Source organism: Enhydra lutris, unplaced genomic scaffold (genome assembly GCF_002288905.1).
Source record: "Enhydra lutris kenyoni isolate GAN:26980312 unplaced genomic scaffold, ASM228890v2 scaffoldscaffold35, whole genome shotgun sequence".
Lineage (NCBI taxonomy): Eukaryota > Metazoa > Chordata > Mammalia > Carnivora > Mustelidae > Enhydra > Enhydra lutris.
Genome location: NW_019154119.1, coordinates 10040093 through 10056853, shown reverse-complemented (window position 1 = coordinate 10056853; position 16761 = coordinate 10040093). Strand labels below are relative to the sequence as shown.

The window sequence follows — 16761 nt, the reverse complement described above, 5'->3', positions numbered from 1 at the left end:
ATAAATAAAGCTCAAAACTCTCAACCAGGAGAAAGCATTTAACCAAAGTAAGAGACAAAAGATTTATAAATGTGAAATGTTTTGAAATATTAAAGTCCAGTGCCTTCTTTTAAGTTCTCATAACATTTACTTCAGATAAGGATGAAGTTGTTTAAGCTTAGCTTTTCTTGACAAACCAATTCTTATTGGTCGACTGCAGGTCTTAAGAGGTAGTACTCTTGAAATTCCATGTGAAAAATTACTACCTAAAATATAAGACAATAAAAGTGCATGAGGGAATAAAAATTACTTGTATTTTCTAAGCTTAAAAAATTCTACTTCTCATCAACATCTAGCAATATTTTCTGAGTCACTGAGCTAAGTGCTTTAAATGCATCAGTTTGCTTATCCTGTCTCCATTTTTAAAATGTGAAAACCTCAGCACAACAGAAGTTAAGTAACTTGCCCACATATGATAGCAACTAAATAAAATCAACATTCCAGTCTGGCAGTTTGACTTAACAACAACAAAACTATACAGTTAACTTGATGTTGTGGCTTTAGAAACCAAGTCATTTTTCTACTAGAAGCTTAACTGTAGGTTATACTATTAATGATTTCATTTGGCTCCTAATGGAGATTATTATCAGCAATACTGCACAAATACATTTCACTATTATGTATAAATGGAGGGTTCTGATTTTGAAATTTTTATATAACATCATACGGTCATATTCAAAGTTCAAAGCATTTCATGGACAACGAACAGTTGACCAGACAGGTAGGATCAACTATTCTTGATAATGAAACACAAAAATATCTTTAATTTTCCAAATGCTTTTTTAAAAAAATAAACAGTGAGGTACATATGTAAAGCTAAAAATGTATCAAATTTTAAGCCAGCTTCAATCAAGTAGTATGATCTTAATATAATAGCATATTTTACTAAAAATGGTGTAATCAACCTAATAATACTTTTAACAAAGATAAACGGCATTTCTACTAAGCTGAACCAAGTAAAAACTGTGTATTTATCTATGTAAACATTAATGAAATAAAATACAAAGTTTAACTATATATAAACAGGGAGAAAAAAACTTACCACAAAAATAGTTATAAATCAGTTTATGATACTTTGTTCAACATTAAATGTATAAAGTTAATTATAAAAATAAGAGAAAAAGCATATTACTAGTTTTTTTCAGTTTTTACAGAAAAAGGGATTGTCCAAATAAAACAAAATTGTTGGATCATTTCTGATACACTGGATTTGTTTATAAATTAGATAATTTCAGAAATTTGTGCTAAGTGAACTTCTTCATTATGAGATTATGATTTTAGAACAAAGCCAGAATTAGTCTACTTGATTACTTTTTCAAAGAATAGCTTTCCTCTTTCATAGTCTAATATAAAAGATACTTCTGGTAATTTTGCAATGGGTAGGAAATCACCAAACCAGTTTGTATCAACAGCAGGCCCTTTGCAAAGCATATGCCCTTAAAGAGTCATCAAGATGTGGCTATGAGGATATGCTTCTTTGTCTCCTTGGATTTCCTCCTTTCATATCATAAGTAAGTTGTGATCCCTTTTATTATTACTGTGCACCTGATTAATTTATTGCTTTGTACTATTTAACAATTCTAAACGTTCAAGCATTAAATTATTCATTTTAAAATTCAGTGTAAACTAACTGAACTTAAATAAGTTAAAAAAGCAGTGTTTTAAAAAAGCCATAAAGTGTATTAGTAATCTTTTAGAGATAATATTAACTCAAATATTTTCTAAATTGTTGCAAGTCAAAATACAGTCCACAGGCTAGCAGCATCTACATATGCTAGGAGCTTGTTGGGAATACAGAATCCTAGGGCCTACTGCACAAAAGAATCAGAATCATTGAAGAGGACACCCAGGTGATTTTGTATACCTTCAAGTTAGGGAAGTTTGGGTGCTAAATGATATATAAAGCACCACGTGCGCTGACTGGCTGTCATATTTCACATGTTCAAAATAATTTCAAACTACTTTCATTTTCTACACCACAGAGAAAGGAGAGAGAAACAGAGTGAGTCAGGATGCGCTGGAAATATTAGGGGTAGATTTAACTGGAGGCATCATGATGACAACTGGATAAATATAAAAAACACTTCAGGGGCACCTGGGTGGCTCAGTGGGTTAAAGCCTCTGCCTTCAGCTCAGGTCATGATCCCAGGGTCCTGGGATCGAGCCCCGCATCGGGCTCTCTGCTCAGCGGGGAGCCTGCTTCCTCCTCTCTCTCTGCCTGCCTCTCTGCCTGCTTGTGATCTCTGTCTGTCAAGTAAATAAATAAATAAATCTTTAAAAAAAAAAAAAAAAAACACTTCAGCATCGCTGTGGAGCCAACCATTTCCCAATGCCTTTAAGATCACACTGCATAAGCAGTCACCCACTCTACCTAGGCAGAATTAGTCCTTGTTTGCTAGCTCTGCTTTGCACCATTTCCCAACTTTTTCCTTACACTATGGGTTTTAACAAGTCTCAGGAAAATCACTCCATTTTTATGCACTTTGAATGTAAATCCAAGAGGAGCTTCTTAACATAGTACTAAATAACTCTGACTGTCCATATGATTTTTCATGTTTCATGACAAGGCTCTTTTTCTTGTAAAAGCGCACTAGAGTATTATGGGTTCAGATATTCCCAACAAATGTAACATTTCTTTTCCAATTAGTTTACACTCAATTTTCCTCATAAATCCATTCCATTATTACAATTATGACCGTGATGACAATATGAGTATGAGCTACCAACTCTTCTTCCTTTCTATCTCAAAATACTTTCCTAAACCCAATCTCTTCCTGTTTGTCCTTGAAGAAACAACTTATTTCCTTTCCAGGCTAATTCTACCACTTTGCTTTGAATCTCAGAGTATCGTTCTCTCAATTATTCCCTTTATTCAAAGGAGAAGAGACTACCTAGGGGTTTTTGACCTTCCAAGGAATGGGATTAATTTTTAAGATTATCTCATTGTAGACTAAGAAGAGAGAAACAGGTACAGTTTTCAAGTGACTGAATAAAGTTATCAAGGATACATCCTACAGATGATGAAAGGTCAGGAAAAATATTTTGAGAAATAATGCATGACTAAAGATGTTTTGGTTAATATATTTACCTATATCATTACTCTTTCTAGATCTAGTCTTGTGGTGTAATACCAGCAATTTCTGACCATATGAAAAAGTCATTTAGAAAACAGTTTCCTGGTGTCAACCCTACCCCTACCTCACTCCCATTGGTATCACAAGTTAAAGTGGATATTAGGTTGGGTGAGGCTGGTGGCGGGTATTATGGAGGGCACGTATTGTGTGTGGTACATAAACAATGACTTATGGTACACTGAAAATAAATTTTAAAAATAAATTAAAAAATTTTAAAAATTGGATATTAAACTTAGCGTGTTTTATTCAGGTGTTGAGGACCTTTTAGGCAATGGATAAAGTTAGTTGTTTAACTTCTCTTTAGTTTTATTCTTTAGTACTAATCAAATTTTAAATGTCATAGTCCTAGATCATGTTAACATATCTAAGTGATAATAACTTTTTAATTACTAAATAAAATATCCATATATAAATCCCCATAATAAGGAACATAGACAAAAAATATATAATTGGGAATAACATCTCATCAATGAAAATCCAACTTAGATAAATGCCTTTTTTGGTTTTGCCAATTTGTTACATACATTAGATGTGTATATTAGCCAAAAAAAAAAACCAAACAAACAAAAAAAAAACCACACACTTCATCACCTAGTTATTGCAATGCATCACTACAAATATTGAAATATGGTTTTGTAGAGCACATTTCCCAGTAATATTCTAAGTGGCATTTTAATTTTTAACTGATTTGTAACTATTGAAATGTGCATCAGTAAAATTTAATGGTTACAAAAGTGATAAATCTTTGCATTTATCTTCTCACAACCTGAGGATATTCTCCTCATGCTAAAAAATACAAAATGCAAAAATCATCTCTGAAGGTATTCTAGAAAATAACCAAAAATCTTACCTCCCTTCAGTAAATAATTAAATTTTCCCTCAAGTTCATCAGAGAAAAAAGCAGTCCTTTTAGGTGAAGGTTTTTCACAGTCTGGAAATAAAAATCAATATGTTACAGCAAAATAACTTTTACACAAAATGTTAATACTATAAATAAATTAATTTCTCAAAAATGTTTCCTCCTATTGGCTTCTAATATTAAATAAATGAAGCAGAAGCAGGTCTCACCAAGGCTCCTTTTAAAAAATTCATCACTTGTGTCCTTCAACTTCAGGGTATTATTTAGTGTTTGACCAGCCAGCCTTTCATAGGAAAATAATGTGCATCTGTAAATATTGTCTTACTCTTTACCTCGCTCTCCTTTTTTCAAAAAATTATATATTTGGCCTACACAGAAAAAAGGCAACAATTTTTTTCAATCATGAGAAAAAACGTTTTAATACTAATTTCATACCTTCCTTGGAAGTAGAGTAAAATTCCTCTTCCAGGGTTCTTGGACAGCTATATTCCTTTGGAACTTCCTGTTCTCCACGATCAGGTATTGTTTTCCATTTAAATGAACTTTGGTGTCTTTTAGGCATGTTAGGACATGTTATGGCATCACAGAGAAAGGAAGACTCACATACTTTGTTGACTGTAACCATTTTCAAATCTTTTTTTGTCTCTATTTTTACCTCTTCAATATCATTATTTTCTCTAAAGTAATTTTCTTGCCCATTGTTCGTTTCCACGGCACTTAGAATTTTGTTTTCCTTACTAATTTCATGAAACATATGAAGTTCTTGAAGTACTAAATCAAATTTACTCTTCATCTCACAATCATTCACTATTGTCAGAGCTTCTGTTGATAAACACTCAGCAGTTAAGTCCTGAAAACATTCGTTGTTCCCTAGACTCAAATCACTTTCAAATTGATGATTAACACATTCTATAGAATCATTCTTTGGATGAAAATGCTTTGAAGTAGCCAACTTACTGTCTTGCAAAGCACTCTCATATTCATTTCTGTCAGCCACATTATTTTGATTAACATATTTAGTTTCTTCCAGATTTACTTTTTTACTCATTAAGGAAACTGGTTGCATAGAAAACATGCCATCCACTGAATAGAAATTATTTTTCTCTTCCTTTTCTATCTTAATAGCTTTGTTAACTCGACAACAGTTGGGTAAACTTTGTGCCATGACTTCTACTTCCGCCTTCAAAATTGAGTCATGTTTTTTTCCTTTGATTTCACTTAGCAAGCTCATAACATTTAGCACTTCAATTAGAGTCCAAGGATTGGTTTGTTCACTATGTTTTAAGTTGGGGTTTGTTGGTATGGCCTGTTGCCTAATGTTGAAGAAATCTTCAAATATGCGCTTAAAATTAAAGCTACTGATCTTAGTACACTCCTGTTTTCTTTCAGTGTCTAAATCTGGGTTGTACATATTTATTTCATAAAATTTCTGTATAAATGGTGAGCCAGACTTAACATGTGTTGTAACAGTATTAGGACTACAGTGAACCCAATTTTCCTCATTTATGAATTGTTCAGGAAAACTCTTATTCTGGTAAATTTCTTTTGTCAAAGAAATTTCCTCCTCGTCATCAAAATCCATTAAAAGAGGAATTTTTTCATATGTTTCAAAAATTGGAATATGTTTGTTTTTAGTTGTCAGACAAAAGGAATTGATGGTTTTTTTCTTAGACTCCTCAAAAACTTGATCAGTTTTAAATAACTTTTTTTCTAACATAGGTTTTATATCTTCTAATAGTCTTGAAAAAGTTGAAATCCTTGCTAGCTTCACAGTATGATTTTCCTCTATGTTTTTTGAAAAATGCAAATGCACTAACCATTTGACAATGCATCGCTCCACTAATTTAGAATCATTTTCAATTCTCATTAAAGATTCACAGTTACTGAGCAAAGAAGTTACATTGTTTTTCAATATGTTATTTAAAGGTTCTGAAACACTAGTTTGTAAATATATGCATAACATATTCTTTCTAATGACATTCATATTCTTAATTATTAGACTTTGAAGATCAGTTTCCTTTTTATCCTTGAAAATTTCACACCAGATTAAAATATTATCATCTTTTTGAGTTCCTGAAATATTTTCATGAAAATAAAAAATTGCCATAATGAAACTTCTAAAAATATTGTTTAAATGAAAGTCTTTTTGTGTAGTATATTTTAACTCTAGCATATGACTGTTTTCTCCCTTACCATTTAACCGAAAAAAAATTATTAAAGCCTTTTGGCTACCAAGTGTTCCTATCATGAGCGGTTTTGGTTGTTTTTCATGTGTACTCATGGCTTTTGGATAGTGATAATCTTCTTTGCTTAAATTATCTATTTCTATTAATTGTAGAAAATTCGTTTTTTCTCCAGTTGTCTTAATATTTTCACTTTGAGTCTTGTAATTATCCATAATCCAACAACTTGCCCTCTTTTTTCCCAAAACATGTCTAATGTTACAGTCCTGGCTTTGAGATTTTTCTGATCTGGTAAAAATGTAAATGTCCAGGCATGTTTCTACTTCTCCCAAGTTTGCATTCCTTAGTATTATAGTGAAATCCTTTTCAGAGTCTGTTACATCAGATATGATACTACTGTGGTTATAGTAGTTTAAACTGATCAAGTCTTTTTTTCTCACACAAATATTTTGGTTGCTGAGTGACTGGTGGTTACTTTCATAGCATGCAGAAAAAATATTTTCTGCATCGGCTTCCACAATGTTTTTATCATCCTGTAACTTTTGCTTCTTAACATCAGGTCTATTTTTGGACCAGTAAATGTTTGTGAAATCCCTAACATATGCCTCGTTTTTGTCATTCTTTTTCTTTGCTATTTCCTTTAAATAGACAGAGGACATTTTGCTATTTAAATCAGTTGGAAACTCAGGGATACTTATTGTGCTGCTATCTCTAAAATAGCTGGGTTTGGCAATTTCTATGCTGGGCTGGTTTTGAGATTTTGAGATATTTAGTGTTGATGCTGAAATGTTATTTTCTTTTTTATTTGATGGCATAACACTGTCAACTTTACATCTGTTCTTAATATCATGAAATGTTGATTTGGTTTCCTTGCGAAAGGTAACATCCCCAAATAGGTTTTCTGTCTGTTTTACACAACAATTGTCTTCCTGAATATTGTCTCTCCCTTGGACTAAATACTGTTTTCCGTCCGCGTCTTTAACTTCAGGTAAATCGTGTATAGTGGCGTTGGGCAGAAGCGAACCGGCCTCGGCTTCAGCGCCATCGCCGCAGTGCGCACTGAAAACCTCTTTGTCACACAGTCCTGCTTCAGGAGACCTTCCAGGAGCCCTCAAACCAGAATCAAAACTTTGTGAGGGGAGAGACTGCAAACAACCATTCATCTCAGATTTGCCATTTTGGCATCGCGGATTAGATATCTGCTCCCCACTGACAGGTTTCCCCGCAGACGAGTCTGTGGAGTGATCAAATATCACGCTAGTTGAAACAAAGGGCGCCCTGACGGGTCTGGGCGACAACTGCCAGACTTTTTCCACCTCAGACAAGCGAGGCACCAAAGGGAGCCTCCACTGCGCCTCAGAGGCACTGCCAGGTTCCGTTAGACGTGGCCGCTTACTACTGGGAGGTTGGGAATCAGGGTCCTCGGCAGGCGGTAAAAAGCAGAGAGGTTCCCTGAACTCCGCACCCCTGAACTCCTCACCCCGCGCGCTGGAGTGCGTGAGCGACATGACTGCGAACGCAGATGTTCTGAGGTTCCTGCGGGCTGGTCTTTTAGTAGGCTCCAGGCGACTCCGCCTCACCCCAGCCCTCGACGCCCTGGTCACGCCCCTGACACGCCCCTTTGAGGCTGCTTTTGACCCCAGACTCAGGAAAAAGTCCCGCCCTTGCCCCGCCCCTGACACGCCCCAGGAATAGGCTCCGCCCCCACTCTGCCTCGAGCGGGGGAGCCTAGTCTCTCCCTCCAAGTACAATGCACCGAGGGCGGTTACGTTGTCTATTTTTAGCGCCTCTTGCTGGTGCCTGGACTGCAGCGGCTCTAAATATTTTCTTCCCTTTGGTAGAATTAAGGGGAATGTCAAAATCTCTCTTTCTCTCTCTCTCTTTCTTTTTCCCTCTTTTTAAGTTTGAAAACAGAAACTTTATCTTTAAAAATTCTAAAATTCTGTTTACCTCAGAAGCGGCTTCTCCACAGTTGCTCTAGAGTGTCTTCTCCAGTTAAAGAAAAAAGTGTAGTTTTGTGAGCGCCGGACCCAACCGCTCCGTGTCTGGAGTAATTTAAAAAAAAAAAACAAAAAAAAAACAAAAAACGCTCTTAATCACCCCGGTAGCATTTAAAATCAGATTTCCACCTCACTAATAAAGTGTTTTTTAGGGGAAAGAAGGCACTGGTATTTAACAATCGGAATATTTTAGGGGAAAAAAAATGTGTGGAAATAATTACGCAGATAATTATTAATCCTCACTTTAAAACAGTAGAAAAATCGTTTTAATATGTGCTGTGGTATTTCCTTCCCCAACAATGTGGATAAAAAAACTTAAAGATAAACACTGTGTTTCAACTATTCCAGTTATTGTAAGCATAAATAATGATACAGTCTCGACTCCTACCTAATAAATTGTGCTGACATTATTTTTCTTTTTCCTCTGTCTTGAGAATAATTTATTTATTATTTCAAGTCAGTTCTGATTTTTTGTCAATTCCATAAGAAGAAAATGATTTTTGAAATGTTTTTATTATTATTATGTACATATTTATTAAGAAATATGTGATTACTATTCATTCATCAAAAACCTCAGTCCCCTTAATGGTCTTTTCAAAGTTGGTCAGTTTTATGTGCCCTGGTAAAAATTTATAAGAACCACAAAAATGTGCCTGAGGAATCCTAATTTTAGAACCCATGGGAGCATATATGGCAAAATGTGACTAGCATACCTAAGAAGTTGTTCATCAGTCTTGTAAATACTCTTAAATATATTGTGATTTCAATTCTGGGTATCTGCTATTACTTTGGCTTGTTAATTCCTCAAGAGAAATGTTTGCTTGGATTTGTAGAAAGCCTTGCAGTATAAGCACTTCATCAACATTAAGAACATGGCAATTGCTTAAATTATACATCAGTGAGTTCTCAAAGTGCTACTTCTATGTATCTTGAATTCCATTCCTTTTTTTACCACAGACTTGCCACAATTCTACATTCCATACAAATGCAATCTGTTCTATGCTTGTGATCAGCCCATAAGGACTGACTTGCTTAGCTAACAGTGCACTAACATAATATTAGGAACAAGCTATCTTTTCTTTCTTCCTTCCTTACTTTCTTTTTTTCTTTCTTTCTTTTTAAACTCTATCCTCAATGTGAGGCTCAAACTCATGAGACCAAGAGTTCCACTTACTGAGCCAGGGAGGTATCCCAAGAACAAGCTTTCTATTAAATGCCATAGTTTTGTGATTCTAGATTGATTTGTAACTTGGTGTTTGTTTCTTCATCTTACTGGTTTTCCAAGAACATACTCTTTTTTTTTTTTTTTTTAAGATTTTACTTATTTATTTGACAGAGATCACAAGTCGTCACAGAGGCAGGCAGGGAGAGAGAGGAGGAAGCAGGCTCTCTGCAAAGTAGAGAGCCCGACGTGGGGTTCGATCCCAGGACCCTGGGATTATGACCTGAGCCAAAGGCAGAGGCTTTAACCCACTGAGCCACCCAGGCGCCCCAAGACTTATTCAAATCTTATCTACCCTTCAAACCCCATTCCAAATGTCACATAATCACCTTACATGCCTTTTCTTTGAAAGCTCCTACCTCCTTAACAACAGTAACCTGAGCTTTGAGGACAGCACCTGCCCTTCCTTTCAGTGTGCTGTCTTATTATAGTGCAGATCTGAATGAATGAGAGCATGAAGTAAAACCCATACAGAAAATATAACACAAGCTCCCCTTAGAGTTAAGTCAGCAGTTCACTCAGAACCTCAGAATGTTTAGTCTTATGTCCTTAGCATGGCATGCCAGATCTTCACAATGAGGTCCTACCTTTTGATTTTTGACTTCATCTTTCTTTCTTCCTTTTTTTTTTCTTTTTTTTTTTTTTTTACAATTTGCACTGTGTTGCCAATACCAGGCTGTTTGTTATGTTCTTGCTTTTCCATGCATGTTTTCAATGTCCTTCTCTTTCTCCAGCTGACAAATTCCTATTCAGCCTTAAAGGGTTCTACTCAAAAGTGACTTCCTCTGTGAAAGCTTTACCTCCTCCCTGCTCTGTTGGATCCCTGCGCAGAACGACTTGCACCCTTACCTGTGTTCCTATAGAACTTTATTTTTAACTGTATTATAACCCTTAAAACATCTTACTGTTGAGTTGTTTACATCCTCTCCACCAGATTTTATGTTAACAGGCCAAAGATTTATTCACTTTTAAATCCCCAATGCCTCACACTGAATACTTCAGTTAAGGAGGAAAAAACGGAAACAACAGAATATTATTGTTACTATACCTTTACCAATCCAAATGCGGTTTAGTGGTGTCTTGAGAGTGTCTTAAGTTTCCTGTTTTGGTTTTGGTTTTCTATGTTAAAAATGGAGACTTGCTTGAGACTATACCACCATCAAGGTCAAAAACTGACTTTGAATAGAACTGGTTTTAATATCATTTAAGGTTTTTTTTTTTTTTAAAGATTTTATTTATTTATTTGAGAGAGAGAGAGAGAATGAGTGGTAGGGAGGGGCAGAGGGAGAAGCAGACTCCCTGCTGAACAAGAAGCCCAAAACAGGGCTTGATCCCAGGGCCCAGAGATCATGACCTGAGCCAAAGGCAGGTGCTTAACTGAGTGAGTCACCCAGGTGCCCAACATTATTTAAGTTTAATGGTAGGACAAGATATTTGATGTGGCAGTTTTTCTTTTTTATGTCTTCAAATAAATTATATACATGGTGGATAAATATACTAAACCTTAAACTTTTAGACTGACAAGATAACAAATATTTTTTTAAAGACTTAATAAGAACCACTAACAAAAAAATGTAAACCAAATACAGGGGCTAGAGAGGAAAATATCATCACTGCTAAAAATATTTAAAACAAATATGGCTGTATGTAACATAAATAGCACATTTATCAAGTCACTAAGAAGCACTAGGTGGGAAAATATTTCAGAAAACCATGATGGCGTGTATATTTTCATGAGCAATTAAGCGTTCAGAAGAGCTCTAATGGTAATTTACACATAAATATAATCTTAAATGAGACAATGTATGTGCAAATACTTTACACTATAAATCATCACATTATTCTCAATTTTCATTAATGACATCATTATCTCCCCAGTCTCCTACCCTAGAAACTTTCAGTGTTCTTAACTTTTTCTCTCTTTCACTCTTTACCCCAAATCCAACTCCTATGTAGACATTCATTAAATCATGTTAATTTTACATCAAACATGACCCTGAAACTCATTCTTATTCTTTATCCATATTATCTCAGCTTTATTCTAGGCCCTCATCATCTCTGAGAATATTGTAGTAAACTAAATTTTTTATTAGTCCCCCTCAACTTTTACTCAACACTACTTACTATAAGACTTTTATTCTTAAAATATTCATCACGTTATTACTTCCTTAAAAATATCTTTTGATTTTTTGATACTTAAAGAATAAAATACGCACTCTTCAGTTGGGCATACAACATTCTTCATAGTTTATCTCCAAACTGTTTTTTCAGCTTTTGTGTCTACTTCCAAAACAACTCTCTTTCCTGCAGTTCTAAACCTCTCAACTTTCCTTAAATATATAAGGCAATTTCACAATTTCAGTCTTGGGCATATACTCGTTCATTAACCTTAGGTGGAGTGGCAGGCCTTACTCGAAGTCTTCTGAAGTGATTCCAAAGTTTACAGCCACAGTTTTATCTGCAATCCCTTCTTTTTCATTTTTAAATCTTACCTTATTAATGTACTATTATATTTTCTGCATGTTTAGCTAGTCAAAAATAACCTTTTTCTTGAAACCTCAGTGTTAGAAAACCAGGTGGGAATGTTCAGCTATTTACAACCTCCATTTGATGTTCTAATAAATTTCAGCATCAATTAAAAGATTCTTTGCTGCTGAAATAAAAACAAGAGTCTGTATTATTTTTGGAATTCATGCAATTATAAATAACAGCTCTTTTAAAAAAATAATTGTGAATTCTTTTTAATTAACTTTCCCCAAGAAATCTTTTCAAGATTTTGAGATGGTAAAATGCCTATCATTTTTTTTTCATTATACAGACTTATAATTACATAGATTGCTTTCTCTTTTTGTACAGTTTTCCACCGAGACAAATCACTTTGCTTTGGTTGGTTGCACAATAAATATTTCGCTGGACATTGCAAAATTATAGAACTACTATTTACCTCCACTTTTAAAGGAATTATAAATTTGCATTGAATGCAAAATACATTTAATATGAAAACTATGTTAACCATAATTTAATTTTTTTATCCTGAAAGAAATACAGAATAGTGTTTAGGTGATTAGGCTTTGGCATCAAATTGTCTGTGTGTGAATCTATGCTCCACTTTCTCTTATCTGTGTCACGTGAACAAATTGCTTAACCTTTCGGAAATACAGATTCGCGTAAGTGGGAATTATAAAATAGAATGTACCTCATAGGCTGTTGTGTAAATTAAATGAAATACACCAGTTAGATGAGTGTTCGACATGTAAGTAGGTGTGCACTAAATTTTTTTTTAATTACAGTAGTTATTATTTTTTTTAAGATTTTATTTATTTATTTGACAGAGAGAGATCACAAGCAGGCAAAGAGGCAGGTAGAGAGAGAGGAGGAAGCAGGCTCCCTGCTGAGCAGAGAGCCCGATGCGGGGCTTGATCCCAGGACCCCGAGATCATGACCTGAGCCGAAGGCAGCGGCTTAACCCACTGAGCCACCCAGGCGCCCCTACAGTAGTTATTATTAACATCAAATTAGCTATGTGCTGGGCTAGCTCCTACAGGTTCAGATGAACTGACTGTCAGCATCTCTTCCAAACCATACATTTCAGAAATTTTATGTGAGTACCTTGGATTTGGACCATGACAGAAGTACTTACATCACTGAAACCAGCAAATACCACAAATCAGGGTTTGCTTGTTTCTTCCTTTCTAGAAAGCCAGTTGTTAAATTGTTACCAGTGTAATTCTGAATCAGATTCTATCTTCCAGCAGTTCAGATACATTACTATGCAAATCAATTCTCACAACAGAATTGGAGCTGTAGCCAGCCAGGTAGTTTTTTGTATTTTGTCTGGTTGAGGTCAAAAACAATTCGACAGACTTTATATTGATGCCAGCACATACTGTAAAAACCTTATGTAAAAAACAAAAACAAAAAAAAACTGTATTAGTTTGTTTTAATCTCACTTGATACTTTTTTAGGAGTGGAGAATCCAGAATTTGCCACAAAAAAAGAAAGTATCTATTGCAATATTTTAAGTTGGTTCAGAGTTCTACGATTTCAAGATGGAAATAGGTTTGGTTCACGGAAGAATAATGGATCAAAAGAATGTTTCTTCCATCATTATCTAGAGCAGAGTGTAATCACTCTTTACTACCAATCAATAATCATTGACAACGGAATAATAGCATTGTTTTTAAAGTACTTTTAGTGGATGCTTTCACTTTTAGTGATTTAACTCCCCTTTGGTTTGCTGAACATTTATTATGTGCAAGGAAGTATGCCTGATACTGAAGTAAATATTATGGCATATAAAATACAATCCTTGTCTCTAAAGAATGTATTCTAGCAAGAAATATGCATATAAAAGGATAATAAAACATACATGGCCCGCTGTATAGGCTAATCAGCCATTCACAACTTTGCCCTAAACTACTTTCCAGCCTGATCTCCAGCCATGCCATTTCCCTCTCCAGTACCTCTCACACTCTACCACACAAAACTGCTTGCAAATCCCAACTCATTTTGTTGTTATTGATTTCAGAAGACATAAAAGTATCTTCGTTAAGTATTAGGTATTGAAAAATTTAGTATTGTTGAAGAACAAGCACAATCTTTTTTTCAAGGAATTTGCAGCATAGCAGAAGAGACAGACATACAGAGTTTATTATAGTATAATACATATGTGCCACAGTAGAGGGATACCCAGGCATTAAAGAGAAGGGATCAAAACTAGTCTGGGAGCTTAGAGAAGGTGCCCAGAAAGAAACAGTGCCCTCAAACTGATTCTTGAAGAATACATTCTTTTATTCTATCCCTCTGAGCTTAAAATTTTCTATAAAACTCCCTTTCCTGGGGCACCTGGGTGGCTCAGTCATTTAAGCAGCTGCGTTCATGTTAGGTCATGATCCCCAGGGTCCTGGGATTGAGCTCCCCATCGTGTTCCCTCTGAGCGGGGAGGGGAGTCTGCTTCTCCCTCTCCCTCCGCCACTTCCCACTGCTCCTGCTCTCTCTGTCTCTCAAACAAAAACAAAAACAAGAACAAAAAAACCAAAACTTTTAAAAAACAAAATCAAAAATTCTCCCTAACCATACTAGTTAATTTTTCATACACATATCTATAGCATTTCAGACATCTATTGTAATACTTATAAAATCACACAATGGTCAGTTGTATATATATTATCTTCTCCAATAAATTATTAATTCCATGACCATTGGAACAATTACATTATTTACCTTTGTATTCCCGAAGTATAACATGGGATCTGCCATACGATAGACAACTTTTTTTTAGTTGTTGGGTTGAACATACATCAAGTGAGTAATATATAAAATAAGTATATTAAGAAATAAATAATATAAGGAATTTCAAGAATCATGAAATCAGTTCTATATAGGGTAGGCAAGAAGGTATCACAGAGGACAGAATTGAACTTGGTCTTAAAAAATGGGATTTGGTGGACTCAGAGGAATAGTTTCAACTAGGAAACAAAAATTGACCTAAGGTCCAGAAAAACAGAGCTCTGCTTTCTCAGAACAAAGAAGTAGAGAAATAGCCTTAACACTAGACTGAGCAATAGGAATAAAGAATAAAGATGAATTAATCAGGAAAGTCATTGACCCAAGGGATCTGGCTACAGGAAGAGCTAGCCAGTCAGGATGAAAAAAACTACACAGGATAACGGTTACTTGGTTACAATGTCATCTTTAAGAAATTATTGAAAGAAGGCTAGCTGGGAATATAATATGCAGCTAACAGGGGCAGAACCACAGTAATCATGGTTGAGATGAAGATCCTCTTTCTGGTATGTGAAAAACTGAAAGATAAGAAGGAGAAGCAGAAGCGCTGTGACCATACATTTCCAAGTTGTACTAAATGGAATTTAAAGGAAAAATAAGTAGGTGCATTCTCCAGTATAAAAATGATAAAATAATCAAAGGATTATAAATAAAATTTTGGTTTAATATGCTGTATGACCATCCAATTTCTATTTCAAAACAAAATAAAGTCTAAAAAGGCACAGAGGTTTTCTTCTTTGCTTTTGCTTATGAACCTCTGGAGGGTGGAAACAAACAAAAATATTTCAATTCAAAGAATATTTTGTACAGAATATGTGCTCAATACCAGACTGGGTGCCATGCTCTTCCGAAAAAATACAGGCTTCTAGTCATGAACACTTAAATATGAATGTGTCTTCCTACTAAATAGCCCTCTTTTTGCATGGTAATATAATAGCAATATCATCTGTTCCACTTTTGCTCTTCAAACTCCTCTCTGGTTGAATAACTTCTTTTAAAAAGGCCAAGTATTTCAATATCTACATGCCACCAAAGAAAAGACTGCTTCCATTAGGTTTGATTTATAAACTAATTGCCTCAAACTGTAATTACCCATCCTTGAAGTACTGATATAAGGTCAAACTTTGTCGGAAACTTTAATATGGAAACAAAATAGCCAGTTTAAACTCCGAACAGTAGTCGGTGTGTCTGCAGGACAGCTTGGTGGTGGAGGCTGGCAAACAGAGGGCTAGAAATTAAACTATTATGGCATCCTTCACCATGAGCCCTTCCTGTAACATTTCTCCCCTAGTACTGATCTACAAGACCATAAGGATTTGCATGTGGTCAAAACTGCTTAACTACCCTGTCCAGAAATGTACTTTTACTGACTTTGCCATAGGATTTGTAGAATTACAAAACTACTTTTGTCTTTTTAAATGATTTAAAAAAAAAAGAAAAGTACTTCAACTGTCAAGAAAACAACAAAATTCAGGCTTTTTTTTCTTTCCTTCTTGTTTTACTCCCTGCTATGGCTTTTTGGGAATGAATGCTATATATTTGAAGCAGTTTAAACTGAAATCATAGTAAGAGCTTGAAGGTGGTGAGAAATGTGCAGAAATCCACTGAGGGACAATGCAGAGAGAGGTTAAGAACTAAGATTATGAACTCTGTACTTCAGAAGTCCCATTCATGCTTCCATCCTCCACTTCTTTACTTGGGTGGTGTATTCATCTCGTGATATATTTCATTGTGTTGTAAATTCAAGAATGCTATCTTTTTCTGTATCTATGCCTTATACCCATGGAAGGAAGGAAGGAAAGAAGGAAGGGGAAGAAAGGAAGGCATTGATTCTGAAACTAAACTAGTTTAAGATTTGAGTCCTGATTCCATAGCTTCCTATCTATGTGACTTTGGATAAATTCCTTAACCCTCTGTGCCTCAATTCCCTCAACTATAAAATGGGGATGATAGTAATGGTACCTACTTCAGGTGGTGGTTATAGGATTTTATGGGTTAATATATGTAAAACAGTGCTTCACACATAGCAAATTCAATA

At 35.0% G+C, this 16761-nt stretch overlaps 1 protein-coding gene across 1 annotated transcript; it reads right to left on the bottom strand.

The window, feature by feature from the left end:
- Positions 1 to 49: 49 nt before the first annotated feature.
- LOC111154035 (RAD51 associated protein 2) lies at positions 50 to 7723 on the bottom strand. Its single transcript, XM_022513388.1, has 3 exons — positions 4468 to 7723; positions 4024 to 4104; positions 50 to 245 (listed from the first exon to the last, which is right to left on the bottom strand). The coding sequence occupies exons 1-3, from the start codon at positions 7721 to 7723 to the stop codon at positions 127 to 129; spliced, it is 3456 nt and encodes a 1151-aa protein (XP_022369096.1). The 3' UTR covers positions 50 to 126.
- Between the last annotated feature and the right edge of the window lie 9038 nt (positions 7724 to 16761).

What these genes read in the sequence shown, in the direction of transcription:
- LOC111154035 (XM_022513388.1), bottom strand. Translation starts at nt 7,723, where the DNA reads ATGTCGCTCACGCACTCCAGCGCGCGGGGTGAGGAGTTCAGGGGTGCG. An exon ending in TTACTCTACTTCCAAGGAAG is followed by an intron (nt 4,105 to 4,467) that starts GTATGAAATTAG and finishes TTTTATTTCCAG; the next exon opens with ACTGTGAAAAACCTTCACCT. An exon ending in TAATTATTTACTGAAGGGAG is followed by an intron (nt 246 to 4,023) that starts GTAAGATTTTTG and finishes CTTATATTTTAG; the next exon opens with GTAGTAATTTTTCACATGGA.